General features: G+C 39.1%; 1 protein-coding gene across 2 annotated transcripts in view; it reads left to right on the top strand.

Moving 5' to 3' along the window:
* Window positions 1–11,041: 11,041 nt before the first annotated feature.
* TXNL1_1 (Thioredoxin-like protein 1) overlaps window positions 11,042–17,129 on the top strand; it is a gene marked incomplete at both ends in the record, with an annotated part of 28,813 nt that continues 22,725 nt past the window's right edge. The window contains one exon of one of the 2 annotated variants that reach the window (XM_051217794.1): window positions 11,042–16,983. In XM_051217794.1, the coding sequence (XP_051064217.1) occupies window positions 16,774–16,983 (210 nt within the window). The remainder of the gene's footprint in view (window positions 16,984–17,129) is intronic. The other variant, XM_035733743.1, reaches the window with a different exon arrangement.

Raw genomic sequence — 17,129 nt, forward strand, 5'->3', positions numbered from 1 at the left:
CTAGGAAGCATCATCGACGAACAAGGAGGTTCAGATGCAGACGTAAAGGCGAGGATCGGCAAAGCAAGGGTCGCATTCCTACAATTGAAGAACATATGGAACTCAAAACAACTGTCAACCAATATCAAAATGAGAATCTTCAGCACGAACGTCAAGGCAGTTCTACTGTATGGAGCTGAAACTTGGAGAACTACAACAACCACAATCAAGAAAGTGTAGTGGCATTGGACAATAGCCACACAATCCACAAAGCTGTGAACACGAGACTACTCAGAAAATAGATATTCAATATTTAACGCGGAGAAATACCTAACAATGGAGAAGGCGCGGAGAATGAATAGAATGGACTGGAGTTGATCGAGTGGCATGGCTCGGCCATGCAGGCGTGGTCTCTGCTGAATGTTACCTTATATCTTCTATTCATATTAAATATATTGTTCCTTCTCTAGCCTAACCTTGTTCTACATCATGTATTGGTAATTGATGCGATACAGTGAGTTGGTGTAGTCGATGGTGTGACTTCCACGTAAGATCTTATAGATTAGGCAGTTATATCATGACAAATCTACAAATTTAGGATTAGGTCTATTATTAGAGCAGTACTAATATCGTAGTGGACCATAGTTCAACATTGGTGAGTCCAACTAAAGAAACGCAACCTATTATTATTAATCCTTATTTCCACTTCAACTTTCTCGATCGATTTTATATTTATGTTAACCCTGTATTCTAATAGTCCTCTGATTAATGCTCACATGCATTATCGTAATGTTATATTGATTAGTCCTCATGACAAACTAGCTCAATCGATAATAAAAACTGGTCGTCTATATTAACTAATTAGCTTTGATGGTTTGTTAACAAGCTGTAATAGCATTTACATGCTTCAGCGACATAGTCTTGTTTAAACATCAAGCTCTAGCAAATATGACCTGTAAATAGCGTAAATATACATTGACTAACTGCGATCAAGGAATAAATAGTTATATGAACCTAATTCTCAGTGTTTCCTCACTTAACACCTCATTCTGTTTTAAACTATGCACTATCCTGCAATATCTTTTCTTCCGACCACTGCCTGCCTAATTTCATATTTTCGAGTTCCATTGCCAAACAACTGCAAAAACATACGGTGAGTTTCAGATGGCTCGTTCAATAACAACTACATAATTATCTGGATTCATTCAACTGTTCTGATCCGAGCAAGTGACAAAAACCTCAACAGCATCAAGCACCCTGGAATTAATTGCCATACTGCATGTTTTATTCTGGATACTTTTGGATCATTACTACTCCTCACGAATGGCGTTATATATGTCGTCCACTGAATAATATAATTTTCAAAAATAATCCAGGCGAGTTTAACTATTTTACTGGACGATTTTCTTTGTACTTAACATGTATATGTTTTCCAGTTGCTTGTGCCATATATTTGTCAGTGTCTCTAGGCTAAATGCAGGAATTTCTCATGAAAAGTTTATAATGCGTTACATTCCTGCTTGAAGTTTCATAAGCAGTCTTGACTTTAAAATCACTTTTCCTGGTCATGTTCATTATTTTTAAATTGTCATATACGTCAAGAACCTGCATGTTAACCTCACCCACACACGCGTTGCACTATATCTTCATGTCTTCTAAATTTAGAAATCATCTGAATCGTCTTTAATATTTATCAGTAAATCCATCATAGTCGTTGTTGCTAATCGTATTTGGGTTTATGAATTGGTTTATCATATTAGCAGCCTAAAATGCGAACATAGTTTAGATAATAAGATTAAAAATTTAGGTACTATCAACTGCACTAGTAAAATAACTAAATCCTCAGGTAGCTGTCGGCTAAACAAACGTTTAAAATCAAAACTCCGTAGCCTACTAGAATTAACACTAAACGAATATTTCTGAATTGAAATTTATAATTAAATTAGGCGTCTCGAATTCTTTAACGTTATAAATTTCTGATGATTTCGAATCACCTAAAGCAACAATACCTATTTTTCCACTGACTAATCCTCAATCAACACTATAACTAGTTAAATTTAATAGTTTCAGGATATCGTCATAAAGCATTGTCATAACTTGACAATCACGTAATATGACTGATAAAATTAATGAAACTATTAACGAAATCGGTCAACAAATTGACTTATAATTACCATTAAATGGTGTTGTTTTCTTGGTATCTTCATCCATCACAGATGATTACAGTATGTTTCTCTATCAGTTGCTCATTCAGTAAATATCTCAAAATCTTGTCAGTCTAATTGATGGTTTAGCGACACAATCATGCATGCAAATAATCAGTATAAGCAGTCGAGCAAATCTCCTGCAAACTGAAAACATCAATGTCGAATTTACCCCAACACTGACTAAGGTTCAAGCCATTATCATAGACATGAGTTGGGAGTGTACTCCCCCTGGTTACAACTTATGTTCTCCCTGATAATCACATGAGCATCACTCACTATTAATCATCTTGTAAAAACTTATTTAGCTAAATACATCTTGCAGCACCACATCACTTCGTAATATGACACAGGCCTAACTGATTTTAATAACTTATAACCACTATATCTCAATTAAATCGTATTCCGCCTTATGATGAACTGCATACTTGCAACTAACTTGTATGCCCAATCAGCCAGCAAGTATAAATATAAATAAATAGTCTGCCGCAGATCAGAACATTGAGTCCAGAGCATGTCTCTTACGAATACACTCATGTTTAACGATTTGTTTCTAGCTATCTGTCTAAAATTCATATAATTATCACTCATGTATTTCAATTTTATTTTGATAACCATTCATGTGTATTAGTAGTATTACTAAATTCTATCACGGTCAAGTAAAAATGAGGTTGAGAAAATCTCCCCGTAACTAAATAAACCGTATCAAACTAACTAGAACACTAGTTGGAATTCTTCTCCACGGTATACTTTTGTTCCTTCAGTTAGCCTACTAATACAGATGCAATTGGAATTCAACTCATATGGACAACTTACCGGCATAATCGTTATTTGATTTCATAATTTAAACCAAAACTAATACCAATATTAACATTTCTACAATATTCATCACTTTAATATTTCTAAACACAAAATACTTACTACCTATACGTTAAGTTATTAACCAGCGGCTATTAACACGCATCATTTTATTATTATTATTATTGTAACCCCATTTTTTATAGCTCAAATAATCTTCACCCAAATTTTCATTTCAAGCGTTTTAGGCATGAAGGAAGATATTTTAAAATTATTACATGTATTTCCCGACCAGATGCTGCCGCTTTCTTTTTGATTTATCTTTCAGCTTACCAATACCCGGAGGATTCTTACTATTCTTGGTAACCTCCGGCGCGCGACGATCCTATCCAATTTGGTATCGAACCAACATCACGTTGATTCTGGTGGGAGAGTAGTGTAGTGGTATTGGACAATAGCCACACAATCCACAAAGCTGTGAACACGAGACTACTCAGAAAATAGATATTCAATATTTAACGCGGAGAAATACCTAACAATGGAGAAGGCGCGGAGAATGAATAGAATGGACTGGAGTTGATCGAGTGGCATGGCTCGGCCATGCAGGCGTGGTCTCCGCTGAATGTTACCTTATATCTTCTATTCATATTAAATATATTGTTCCTTCTCTAGCCTAACCTTGTTCTACATCATGTATTGGTAATTGATGCGATACAGTGAGTTGGTGTAGTCGATGGTGTGACTTCCACGTAAGATCTTATAGATTAGGCAGTTATATCATGACAAATCTACAAATTTAGGATTAGGTCTATTATTAGAGCAGTACTAATATCGTAGTGGACCATAGTTCTACAAAAGTACAAGTATTTCTAAATAGCTGTCTACGCAAGTCACTCACCATCCATTGGCCGGATACCACCAGCAATAGCCTCCTGTGGGAGAGAACAAACCAACTTCCAGCTGAAGAAGAAATTAGGAAAAGACGATGGAAATGGATAGGACATACATTACGCAAATCGTCAAACTGCATCACGAGGCAAGCCCTAACTTGGAATCCTGAAGGGAAGCGAAAAAGAGGAAGGCCAAAGAACACATTGCGTCGGATAATAGAAGCAGATATGAAAACGATGAATTACAACTGGACGGAGCTAGAAAGGATTGCCCAGGACAGGGTTGGATGGAGAATGCCGGTGAGCGGCCTATGCTCCTTCACGAGGAGTAACAGGCGTAAGTAAGTAATACACATGGTACGTGTGTCATATCGCTGGCTCAAAGCAGACTAGATTTGATATTTTTAAGGGCATATGTATCCGGTATATTAAACACAACTGTGTTGCTAGATCGTCTTATTCTTTCAAATATCTCTTATGCAACACGATCTAAGAAATTACTTATTGCATTCATTTGACCTGGGTTCTCTGTGAGGTTGGGGTTGATGAGATACTTAAGCGGATTGAGAATGATCACGTCAACTTGTAACTTCTTTATAGCACCCATATGGTTGCAGTTGCGATTACCAACAGAGTCTTCAACATATCTGGAATGGAAACAACGGGTAAAAGCTTGTCTGCTCCCGGATGAACGGAGTAGCTCGTTTCGCTAAAACTGTCGGAAATCGTGTCAGTAATAATGTTAGATTGTGTCATTTTCCTACGTTTGGCTGGACGCCAAGAAGCAGGGGTCCTCATATCCTCTTGTGGCACGATAAGAAAGTGCATGAATTGAACAGAATGTTGGAAATAAAAATGGGTGAAATAATCAATGCTGAGGGCATATTAAGTAGACTCGATATCAACTACCTCAAGAAATTACTGATAGGTTTCTGTATGGCGGAGTGTACAAAAGTATATGGGTAACATTTTATTGTAATCTCCATCAAAATATTCAAACAGCTTTCCCAGTGATTTTAACTTGTCAAAAATGGGTTTTAAGTTCACGCGACCTGGCAGAGTATATATGGTACGAAACTTTAACGGCTTCATCCCTTAAATTCTTGTGTTCGTTAATGATCATGGTCTTTACTGTTTCTTCATTTAAATATTCCATCATTTTTTTGGGGTTCGACTAAGTCGATCTTGAAAAATGTGAATACACAACGTTGATGACGCTACATTCATCCAGAACAGGACACAAGATATTCAATATATGAGTCCTAATAACACTCATATTCTAATGTGCAAGACCCTTTCCGCAGTTTCTATGACCAGTCTGTCTTATAACATACCAACCTGGGTAACTTATTACAGTGATTCCTGTAGTATTCGTAATGATTTGATCTTGCCTGTAAACTGGCCTACCTCGTGTAACATATTGTTATTTTGAAATCAAATATCGTTATTATCATGAACTTCGGAGCGGGCAAAATAAGTCTGATGTGCGCAAAAAATGATTGACAACAGGAGCTATATGTGCATGGATCAATCAGAACAATCTGAACAGAAAGGCGGAATCCAATTAAACATCACTTGGCAGGCCCCTAGTAACAAGCAAAGTGAAAATTTTCACTCTCCACCTTGTTCATATCTCACACAGATTTCTTTCTATTAAAACCAATTCGCTTGTCTTAGTATCAAAACAATGTGTTCCAAACTTTCTCGGTTTACATGTAAATCGGAGTTTCGAAAATACTTCGATTTTTGTCATCTTTGTCTGTATTTTTAATGAACAAAATGATTAACGTGTTCTTGGTAGTAGACAGACTGAGTATTTGTAAATACTAATTGAGAACGATCACTTGGCTTTATTTTTCCATAATTTGGCTAAATTCCGATGACTATTTGCCTACCATTACCAGATAATAATTGAACTATCCCTGCTAAGTTTTCAGCAAACTGCTCTGTGAAGTCAGACACCATGAATGGACTTAGGGTGGATGTTTATATTATATACACCTCAAACATACCCATCCCTTGCTTGAAAATATCACCCAGGTCAAAATGCAACTGATTGTGGATCGGAAAATAGGCCCAAACCACTTTTCTGATATTATCGTTCATACTAGATGCAGGCAATTTCATATCAAGAATGGTAACACAAGGTGAGGAGGATTTTATAGGGTTTAGTAAGTGGCGAAATTTGTCAAATATCTCTTCTGATTTTTTTTGAAAAAGCCGAATAATATTGTCATGTAAACTGTAATATATATAAAGGATGGAGATATACCGGTCGACAAACAAGAGCGTGCGACGGACTCAAAAATAGGGATGTCGATAAGTATACCATCGATGGAGCATCCATCAACACTAATGACGACGTGTCGAGGCTCAGCACCATCATCACGTCGACGGTACTAGACTCCCTAAGCAAACTCGGGTCTCCCAGCTCAGGGTCCCTGAACACAACAGTGGTTCCCAAAAACCTTGTAGGTGATTCGACCCACGTTAAGAGGGCCCAAAAGAACCAGGCATCACCGCCTAAGCCGAGCAACCCAAGTGTTGCTGCACGGAAAATAAGTGGGGATTTGGTCGCACAGTCTACCCCCAAGACTGTTCGTCCGGTCAATAAAGAGCCCAAGACTCAAAAACGCACACTGACCTCCAAACAACAAGTTATTAAACCTGAACCCATCGTGAAACCTGGTAAATTAACAACAGTTCGTGACGATTCTCTCATTATCATGAACCTCGTTTACAATCCTGGCCTTCCTCTCAGTCTGCAGGACAAAAACGACAGGATGCTCTGGGGTGAATTGAACAAGAAGCTCGAACTTCCTAGAATAGAGCCTTTGACGGTCACCCGGCTCACTCGAGGAAAGGATTCTAAGCATCTAAATCACCCGAGGCTTCTCCGAGTAACACTTAAGAATGCTACCGACGTAGAGGACGTCTTGCTAGCAAGTCACTTGCTAAAATCAGATGGTAACGTGAGAATATTGCCCGACATACCGTACTCTGAGCGCAATATCATACGAAACATCCCTAGAGAATCTCGCGAGAAGTTTTTCCGCGAAAGAAACATAATTGTTCAAGGTATACCGGAAAATGCAGACCCTACTCAATCAAATTCTGACATCAGGGAATGGAAATTCATCAAACAGTCCTTGAGGCTCAAACACATACTGACTCAACATGTGACTAGACTAGCCAAGAAGGACGGTGATCCTAGACCCCGTCTAATGAAGATAACCTTCCCATCTTCCCACATGGCGGCTGCAGTTCTGGAAGCATTTCGTGCCAACAGACGTCGATTGCCACCTGGAATACACATGCACCCGGATAGGCCATACGAAGCTAGGACCAAGAACAAAGGCAAGTTGGAGCTGACCATTCCACTTGTGGACTGTCTAAATGATAAAAAAAACGTGTAAAGGACAGGGCCTACCAACTCGGCAAACCTCATATAGGTGGGCTACCTGTCCACTCACATAAGGCTCATACAGAAAAACAGGACGAAACTCACGCGTTCCAAATTGAAAGCATAAACTGCTTATATATGAACGCCGCGAGTCTACCAAACAAACTGGATGAACTACGTGAACTTAGCAACGCTAATAAGGTCCATCTGATAGGAATATCTGAGACCTGGATACCTTCTCAGTTCTCGGATCAAGAGTTAGCATTACCTGGGATGACTTTGTTCCGCAACGACAGAAAAACAGGAATTGGGGGCGGAGTAGCCATATACATAAGTTCTTGCTTGGAGGTGCACCAAGTTCACAACCCCGAGTTTAACAATCTTGAGGAATCCATATGGTGCTCTGCAAGATTGTCTAGTACTTCGAGGTGTCTAGTCGGAGTCATTTACAGGAAGCCAACTGCCGACATCGAGTACGATAGTCGTATGCTGGAAGGACTATCCCTCTCTACCCGTCTCGGTTTCACACACATCCTGATTCTAGGGGACTTTAATCTCCCTAGAGTCAACTTCGCGGAACACACGTACACTGGAGGTGAAAACCCAACTGAAGCTCGGTTCTTCGACCTCATCGATGAGTTGGGCTTATATGAAAATGTGAGGTCGGCAACTCGTTGGAGAAACAGTCAGACACCATCGCGCTTAGACTGTGTATTCACTAACGAAGAATTCCTAGTCGACAACCTCTCAATCCTGGCTCCTCTGGGAAAGAGCGATCATGCCGTCATAGCCTTCAGTTTTGTCAGCAAAACTAAGCTAAGGTATCCCAACAATAATTTGCGTTGGAATTTTAAACGGCTGAATGTGCCAGCTCTACATGACTATCTACAACAGGTGGTTTGGGATGTTAACCCTCAACTCGATGTGGATGGTCATTGGGACTTTTTACTGCACACGCTCTTATGTGCTACAGACCATTCAGTTCCTCAAACGGTTCCAAAAAGCTGCAAGCCACCTACAGTAATCAAGAACCGTACCCTTCGCCTGCTAAGCCGCAAAAGGCACTGTTGGGCGGAATACAAGCGAACTAATAACGATGAAGCGTATAGGCAATATAAACATATAAGGAACATATGCACGAAGGCTATAAGAGAAGATGGGCTTCAGTACCAAACAAAGCTTATGGACAAATTCGCCTCTAACCCTAGAAGCCTATTCCGTTATGCAGCCTCTCTTCGTCAAGCCAAAACAGGAGTTTCTCAACTGCTAGGTCTTAACGGCCCGACCAACAACGATGGCGACGCCGCTAACCTCCTGGCGGCACATTACTCTCAAACATTTCAACCGGCCGACATCAACTTTACTGACGACAGTTTCATCTGCAATTCCACAGGACGTTCCGAAGTGGACCTAAGCGCTTACTTGGTGTTCCGGAAATTGCAGCACTTAAGACTAGATACTTCTCCTGGCCCGGATACGGTTCACCCTGCCATACTGAGGGAGGCAGCCTCAATCCTGGCAACGCCGCTTAGCGTGATGTTTTCACACTCGCTTAGCCGAGGCAAATTACCGGAAAATTGGAAGTTGGTTCACATCACACCAATTTTCAAAGGAGGTCGACTCAATGAACCTCCAAGTTATCGACCGGTGGCTCTTCTGTCATTACCTTCAAAACTCATGGAGTCCCTGATGTGCGACGGTTTAAACGACTATCTACTGTCCTTAAATTTCTTCTCACCCCAACAGTATGGTTTCAGGAAGGGTTACTCTTGTATAACCAACCTGCTGACTTCAGTGGACAGATGGACAAGCATCCTCGACCGCAAGGGAAAGGTTGATATCATTTACCTTGATTTCTCAAAAGCTTTTGATAAGGTTAACCACTTGTGTCTTATCAATAAGCTCAAACGACTAGGTATCAAACCACCTCTAATCGATTGGCTTACTTCATACCTAAAAAATCGGCACTTTAAGGTTAGGGTTAATTTCACTTTATCTCAGGCTATGGAATGTCCTAGTGGGTTCCCCCAGGGCTCAGTACTAGGGCCTCTTCTCTTCTTGATCTACATAAATGATCTTCCTCAACAGGTAACGTCAGACTTATTACTTTTTGCCGACGACGTGAAAATTTGGAGAGAGATACGCAACCAAGACGATATACAGTTACTTCAGGAGGATCTGACTCGACTTCAAAGTTGGGCAGACGATAACGGACTTACCTTTAACACTTCAAAGTGTAAAGTAGTCCATCTGCGACATGTCGCAAACTACAGTTACAACTTAGGAAACTCCTCTCTAGTAGTATCCCAAGTCGGAAAAGATTTAGGAGTCCTGGTGCCCCATGATTTAAAGTCTTACGCTAACTGTGACAAAAATGCCTTCTGAGCAAACCTTGCACTGGTAACGTTGAAGCGCATTTTTGGACAGTTTGACGGACGAACTTTCCACACAATCTTCAATAGTTTCATCCGTCCCCATCTAGAGTACGGAAACATAGTACTCCCCCCTCACTCCAAAAGGACAAGGTCACTTTGGTGCATATCCAACGGCGAGCCACGAAATCAGTTCGAGGACTCAAATCTAAGCCTTACGAAGAACGCCTCCGTTCACTAGACCTTTACCCATTAGAATATAGGCGTCTTAGAGGTGATTTATTAATGGCTTATAGTATTCTTAACACTTCTGGACATCCTCTTAAACACCTACTTAAGCTTAGTTCGAATAATAACTTAAGGGGTAACACCCAGAAACTGGAAACACAACACAGCAAGACGGAATGTAGACATAACTTCTACTCCTTAAGAGTTGTCAAAAGCTGGAATTCGCTGCCGGCCGAGCTAGTCCAAGCGACTTCTCAGGAGTCCTTCAAGAGGCAACTTGACCTATTCTTAAGGACCAAGGACAGCATCACACTATGATTTACCAATTTCTTTTCCTCTTTTATTGTTAACATACCTAGGTTCCTGCCTGGAGGATTTGGTGATCCCCTGCTACTAGACACGGAAGCCTCTTAAGCGCAAGCTTCTTCTATTCCGTCCACAACCATTTGAACCATTTGAATCTGTAGATACAAACCATAAAACACTGAATCACCCACAATACAGATGTAACTACTTAGTGGTTATAGTCACTCAGGTCCTGGAAACCTATGAGGACCGTATAGCAAAAGTTTTCAAGAGTTCTAGGACATTTTCGGTGGGAGGTAAAACTTTCAGCTGCTTTCAGACCAAAATATTCATGGAGGGTGAGTGTTTATAGGAAGTTTGGGTGTGTTATACAACCAGCTAGATCATGTTTTATGAAACATTGTGAGCTGCTGAAACTGGTCCGAAGGATCATGATAAAACAATATTGGGTTCTTGTGTGATGCGAAATCAGTTTGGCTGGGTCAACTTCGCTTGTCATAAACGGTGATACAGAGTAACCGGGTTTTTAACAACACATTATCAAATAATGAGCTTTGGCATGACACTCATCTCTCCTGTTCCTCTAATCGCGTGACATTGGGATGTAAAAAAGAATTTCTTGAGTGTCTAGAGCCTCCTACTTATATACCTTTTCGTTCCGGTACCATGTGGTGAAACTCACTGTCTCACCATCTAGCAATGATGTTTCTTACTGATTATGTAAAGATAAATTCGGTTCGACCTGGACACTAATTACTGCGACTAACACTTACTTTAGGTCTTCTTACGTTATCAAAAAGATAGAAAATGGAATTGGGACTAAACAATTGCATTCACGGTGGTCTAGGAGTATATTCCATGTGTATCCCTACAACCACTCAATAAACTACATAGAAAGTTAACAAAAGGATCTATCTGTGTATGAGAATCTCCGTCAATGTTTCACATGTCCTTTAGGGAAAAAATTTAGTTCGATTCTTCTTCTCAAAAATTTGGATATTTCAGCCTGGCAGTTTTTCAAACTTCCAAACTTTGCCGGGTAACTTGAGTCGCTTTTCTCATGTTGGTGCACGTTCCAAAGCTTTTTATTTGTAACACTAGCGATACAGTAAGATAGAAACGACGGTCTTAAATCATTAATTAATTGATTGGTTGGTTTGGTACTTTTGATTGGGCAGTTGCAGTTAGTTGGAAGCTAATTGGATGATTCAGAGTCTAGTAATTGAGCCGAGAATTTTCTAATCCTCGATTAGTTGGGTATGTATACTCATCTAATTGGTGTATTCACTCTAGCGGCAATTCCAACCGAATGATCGAGTTTCGCATTGCATTATTGTGGTTTCGGTACCGAGTTTCCCTATTTTTGGGTTTCCCCCAAAGTCGTAAGAAATATGGTTTTCCCCAAAGTTCGAGAAAATTTCGGTGTTTTTGTGTCATCTACCTAAAGTTTTCTATTGCAGTTCCCCCAAAATTTATCAAAAAACGGACAAAATTTCCCCCAAAATAACAAGGTTGGGTAGTCGACTTGTCTCACTATAATTTTAGTCCAGTTCATTTACGCAACATGACTTGCAGCTTATCTAAAATTTCTAGAAGTTCACACAAGATTTTCTTTTATCCCTAGCGTCTCATTTTTTCGCCTTTACTTCTACTACAAAACAAAAATTTTGACACAGGATACTAGATTTAGATCTGCTTGATAGAATACATTTACTAGGAACGGAATCGTTGTTTGCAAGGAGATTAACAGTCGGTTTACTGTCACACATCATTATAAATGTAAATTTTGATTGTCGTTGACGAAGTCATAGTTGACGATGAATGCGTTATTCGCTAAAAATGTGTCCTAATTTCAAACTCCGTATGAACACGCGTACTCTCACTACACAAGTTTAATTTGTATCAGCGTAACACACGTGCGGAAGTAGGTACGTAGATAAGTGATGGTTTGTCAGGAATTTCTGGCTACAGTACAAACACTTCCAGGGCACTATAATGCCTCTCTACTACATCAATGTCAGCCAGTCATCTACAACGTAGGACCAGGCATATATATTCATCAGTCCAAGTTGCCATACCTTATTAGTACAAGATAAACACAAAATTCATAGTAGTTACTTCAATGGTGGTAATATATAGAAGGAGGATTGCATATAAAGATATAGTGCAAAAAGAAAGAATTAGTTGGTAGAAAGAAAGGTATGAAGTAATTTTAATCACAGTTTAAGGGGAGACAGAGAGTGTATACACCTGCACCATCGTGATCGATTTCGAGCCATATCACTCAGTCTCCAACCAGTGGTTACGATAGTTGCACTGACCCCAACCAGGTAGTCTGCATCCACCAACATGGCTAAGACTAGAATTTTGACTTCAAGGGCTGATGCCATGTTTTGGTTTGGCCTCCCCTAACTTTCTTCCAACTGTCTCTAACACTAGTTAACATTATGCATCATGACTATCGGTGTTCAGGCATATGCAACACGTGACCCAAACATCTCAGTCGACGAAAATTTACAACCTCCTTAACTGATTTACCGTCATTCCCTGATGCCTTACGTATAACCTCAGCATTACTTACTCGGTGATCACAGCAGATGCAAGCAATATTTCTAAGACATCTGTGACCAAATAGTAGTAACTTACGAGTATCTTCTACTCTTAATGGCCAAGTTTCGCAGTCGTAAAGTAGAACAGAACTGCTGCGAAGTATACTCGCCCCGACTGTTTCTGCTACTTTGAAGTGGTGGTCGGGCTTGCCTATTGTGATGAACCAATCGAGCTATACTGGCCGGAACAATCGTTCCTCAAGGTCCTACCATACCAGACAAGTCTGTTGAAGAGCGCTAAGGCTAAAAGCAACAAACCCAAGGTCCGAAGGCGAAGTCGTACTGCTGACTGTACAGAGGTGTGACAGCAGTAAGGTGTTTCCTTCAGATAACTGGCATAACAGCGATGCTGCCTTCCTACAAGGAGGGGTGGGGTTAGAAAAGGTCGACTCTAGGGATGCACATCTCAACAAGTGTGGAGCTAACATGAAAATTACCCACAAAATGGTGTGTGACCGACCTCAAGCAGTTGTACCTTGGGCACTGTGATCACGCTCTCAGGTCACTAAGATCCCCTCTAACCCAATTTCCTTTTCAGCTACCTCTAGAAGGACCCTTCCACAGTGTGGGCGACCGGGAAGTGATAACCGCCATCACACCTCTAACAGCATTCAAGATCACAGTATTCATAATCAATCTCCTTTAATTGACAGACAGATATCTCGGCTTCAAAATAGGTGATGTAAGTTGGCAAAAAGCAAACGAGGTTTCTGAATCCGCGCACAGATTTCATCAGACACCGACCCATGAGGACTGATCAGACTTCCAAGATAAGTGAAGTTGTCGACGCGTTCGACTACTTCACTCCCTATCCTTAGTTCAGGTGTTGACGCAGACCAATCCTGAAGTAACAACTTGCATTTAAAGGGAGAGAAGCGCATTCAAAACATTCTGGCATTGTTGCTCAGTGCTACCAGAAGACTCTACATCTTATCACCATCCTCACCAAACAGGGCTATATCATCTGCGTATTCTAAGTCGATAAGTGGATCTCTTGGGAGGAGATCAATGTCCGAGAACTCAGTCGACGAGAACGTTGTCTCCCGCAGTATGTCTACGATGAAATTGAACAAAAATGGAGATAGTGGACAACCTTGACGGACACCACTTGACGTCGCAAAATCATATGACAGTTCTCCATAAGCTATGACTCGACTAGTAGTGTTTGAGTAAAGAGCCTTCACAAGGTCTACGTATTTATGAGGTACTTCTAAGTACACTTCTGATGACCGTTACATGTCAATACATTCTACATGACTACTGATTTATCTGCTGTTATGCTCTTTCGTTACTGGCCAAATGAGCTGTCACAGATATACCAGACAGAAGAGTTTTTCTCGACAATTCTATTTTCAAAAGCTGTGATAGAATCATATTTGTATGGGTTTATTGAGATTCACATTAGCTCACTGAGGTTAAAAGGTCAGTGGCTTGTGTCAGTTCTTTTACTACTAAGTTTCTGTGAGTATCTAGTCCTCTCTTGAATGAATCAACTGAAGATGCGGAAAATACTCCTAGTAGTGTGTCTCAAGAGTTAATTACTCGGTGACAAAACCCTTATACCAATAGGGATTTTGTTCCTTGTTGGTTTTTAAACTCTTCTGCTATGTCCCAGTTAATCTCACCTAGTTTTAAGCAAAAGAGAGAGTATATTAGGTCCAAAATCATTTCTTAGTTTTCTGAACATAAATATTAGATCACTTCTTAATCAGCTGTAGGGCAGAGTAAGAATGTATAACTTCTGAAGATGCGCTTTGTGTATTTAATTGCACAGATAGTTGTTCTCTGTAATTTTCTCCAAGTTATCAGGGGCTTGCAGTGTGAACGCAGTTTTCAAGTTTTGATCTTACCAATGTTGTGAAGAAGTTCTTCATCATACATAAAATGAATTGGAATCAAGGCTTAGAGTTTGTAATGATGGGCAAAATAGATTATTGACAAATAAATAAATCATGAAGCTGAATAGAATTCATGGGATATATGACAGAATAAGGGTCAAGAATGCAACCATAGTATGAGAGGTTTTCATGTGATTTTAAACTGGTGGGTCATCATAATTCAGTCAGTCAGTTAGTAACAACGTAGAACTTCGTACGTACTTACATCAGTTCGAGTTGATAAGGATCGATAAAAAATGACTCTGGAATAATAACATTGTAATGGTTGTTAGTGAAATATATTCAAATCTAAAAAAATGGAGATAACACAACGTGTGAATTCAAGATAAAATCAGTAACAAACACAATAAAGTTTTAAACTAATACACAAAGAAAAATACAGACAGAAAAGAACCTGTTCATAACATTCATTTCCCTATATACGTATGATGATGATTGTACATGCCTTGAGAATAAAACTGTCTAAAAGAAAATTTTCTCTAAATTAAAAGTTACATCAGGTAACATTGAATATTTTGTTCTGCAAACGAATATTATATCAAAAGTACTCGGCCTATGAATGTTTTTGATATGGTTTATAAAGTAAAAGGTATGCTTACTCTGAGAGTAAATGTCTTTAAAAAATTACTTGCATATTTTGGAACGATTGAATGAGCGGTGGTGGGTTACTAAACGTAGGTGGCGAATTGATTAATGAGGTTGTAAATCATGATTGACTGAAATGTTTGAGACTTGTCTTACTTCATGCCTTCCACATGCAGTGTTGCCTGATGTAGGAGTAAGTTGTAAGTAAACTAGAGGCGGTCAGACTGAAACGTGTGATCAGTCTACGTAGTCATTGACTATCGATCTGAGCCATGTTTATGGATGCAGACTACCTGATTAGGTGAGGTCCGTGTGATAACAACGATCAGTTAGTGGAGACATGTGATATGGCTCCTAGTTGGTTACAACGATACAAATACATTTACACTTTATCTTACTCTAGATCTTCAGTTGCAGCATTCCTTCATGTAAACCTCAGTTTGTCTTCTCGAAATATATTTTCAGTGTTTAGTTTTTGTCATTGCTGTTGTCGCTACAATTACTGGGACTCCTTCGCCATTCGTCTGGTTGATTTCTTATTTCATTTTGATGTCGTGTGACAACGCACGTCTTTTCATGACTAAGATAGTCATGACTCACTGACTGGTTCATCCACATAATATCAGATGACGTACTAAAAACTTGTCTACCATCTGATTTAGCTCGATTAATTGTGAGGGCTATTAAAACCTTGTCAGAAAAAGTAATACCTTTGACTGAATAGTTCCAAGTTGAGCGCCTAAAAAAATCAAGCTACAGATTTATTCTTTATGCTAAAGAACAGCTTATTCTACTACTTAACAGTTTTAATTTGTACATCTTTAGAACTCCGTAGAATGTAATCATAAATTTCATCATTAAGTAACATATATTGTTTACTTGTCATCTGAGCTGTTCATTTTAAGTTAATGGACATTATATTGGTTTCTAATAAATGTATTTGAATACATCCAATCATGGTTGCAGTGATGTCTATAATTACACCATTGGAACGAAATGAAGCCAGGTGGTTATCATCAAATTTAGTTTTATGATGTAAAACGTGGCATCAGTGCTTGACGTCACTAACTTTTGATCTGAGCCATGTTGGTAGATACAGACTACTTGGTTGGGGGTCCGCGTGACTATCGTAACCAATGGTTGGAGACTCTTGATGACATGGCTTAGAATCGATCACAATGGCGTCGATGTATACACTCTATGTCTTCCCTTAAACTATGAGATTAAAATCACTTCATATCTTTCTTACTATGAACTAATTCTTTCTTCCTGTACTATATCCTTATATGCAATCTTTCTTTTATATATTACAACCACTGAACTAACTAATTCTATGAATCCGGTGTTCATGTTGTTGTGTTAATGAGGTATGGCAACTTGGACCGATGCATATATATGCCTGGTCCTACGTTTTAGTTGACTAACTGATTTTTATAATATATTTTCTAAAGTAAATTGATGTTTCATCTTTGAAATTTTATTTTAGAAATTTGCTTATTAGATGGCTACTGTGATTAATATCACAGATAAACATCATCTTGAACAAATTTTACAACAGGCAAATAATGTAACAAATGGTCCAAGCATTGTAGTAATGGATTTTTATGCTTCATGGTGTCGTCCTTGTTCAGATATAGCTCCTGTCTTTCAAGAATTAAGCATCAAGTATAAAAATATGAAATTTGTTAAAATTGATGTTGATAAACTTGAGGTAAACATTTAATGATACTTTTTAATTTTAACATCAGTCAATCAGTTTGTCATAAACAATGTAAAACCTGAAATACAGCATGGATTATTTCAAGTTGCTACTACACCACATCAACAAACCGAGATAAAATTATTTCAAGACAAATT

Source organism: Schistosoma haematobium, chromosome 7, assembly GCF_000699445.3.
Source record: "Schistosoma haematobium chromosome 7, whole genome shotgun sequence".
NCBI classification, from domain to species: domain Eukaryota; kingdom Metazoa; phylum Platyhelminthes; class Trematoda; order Strigeidida; family Schistosomatidae; genus Schistosoma; species Schistosoma haematobium.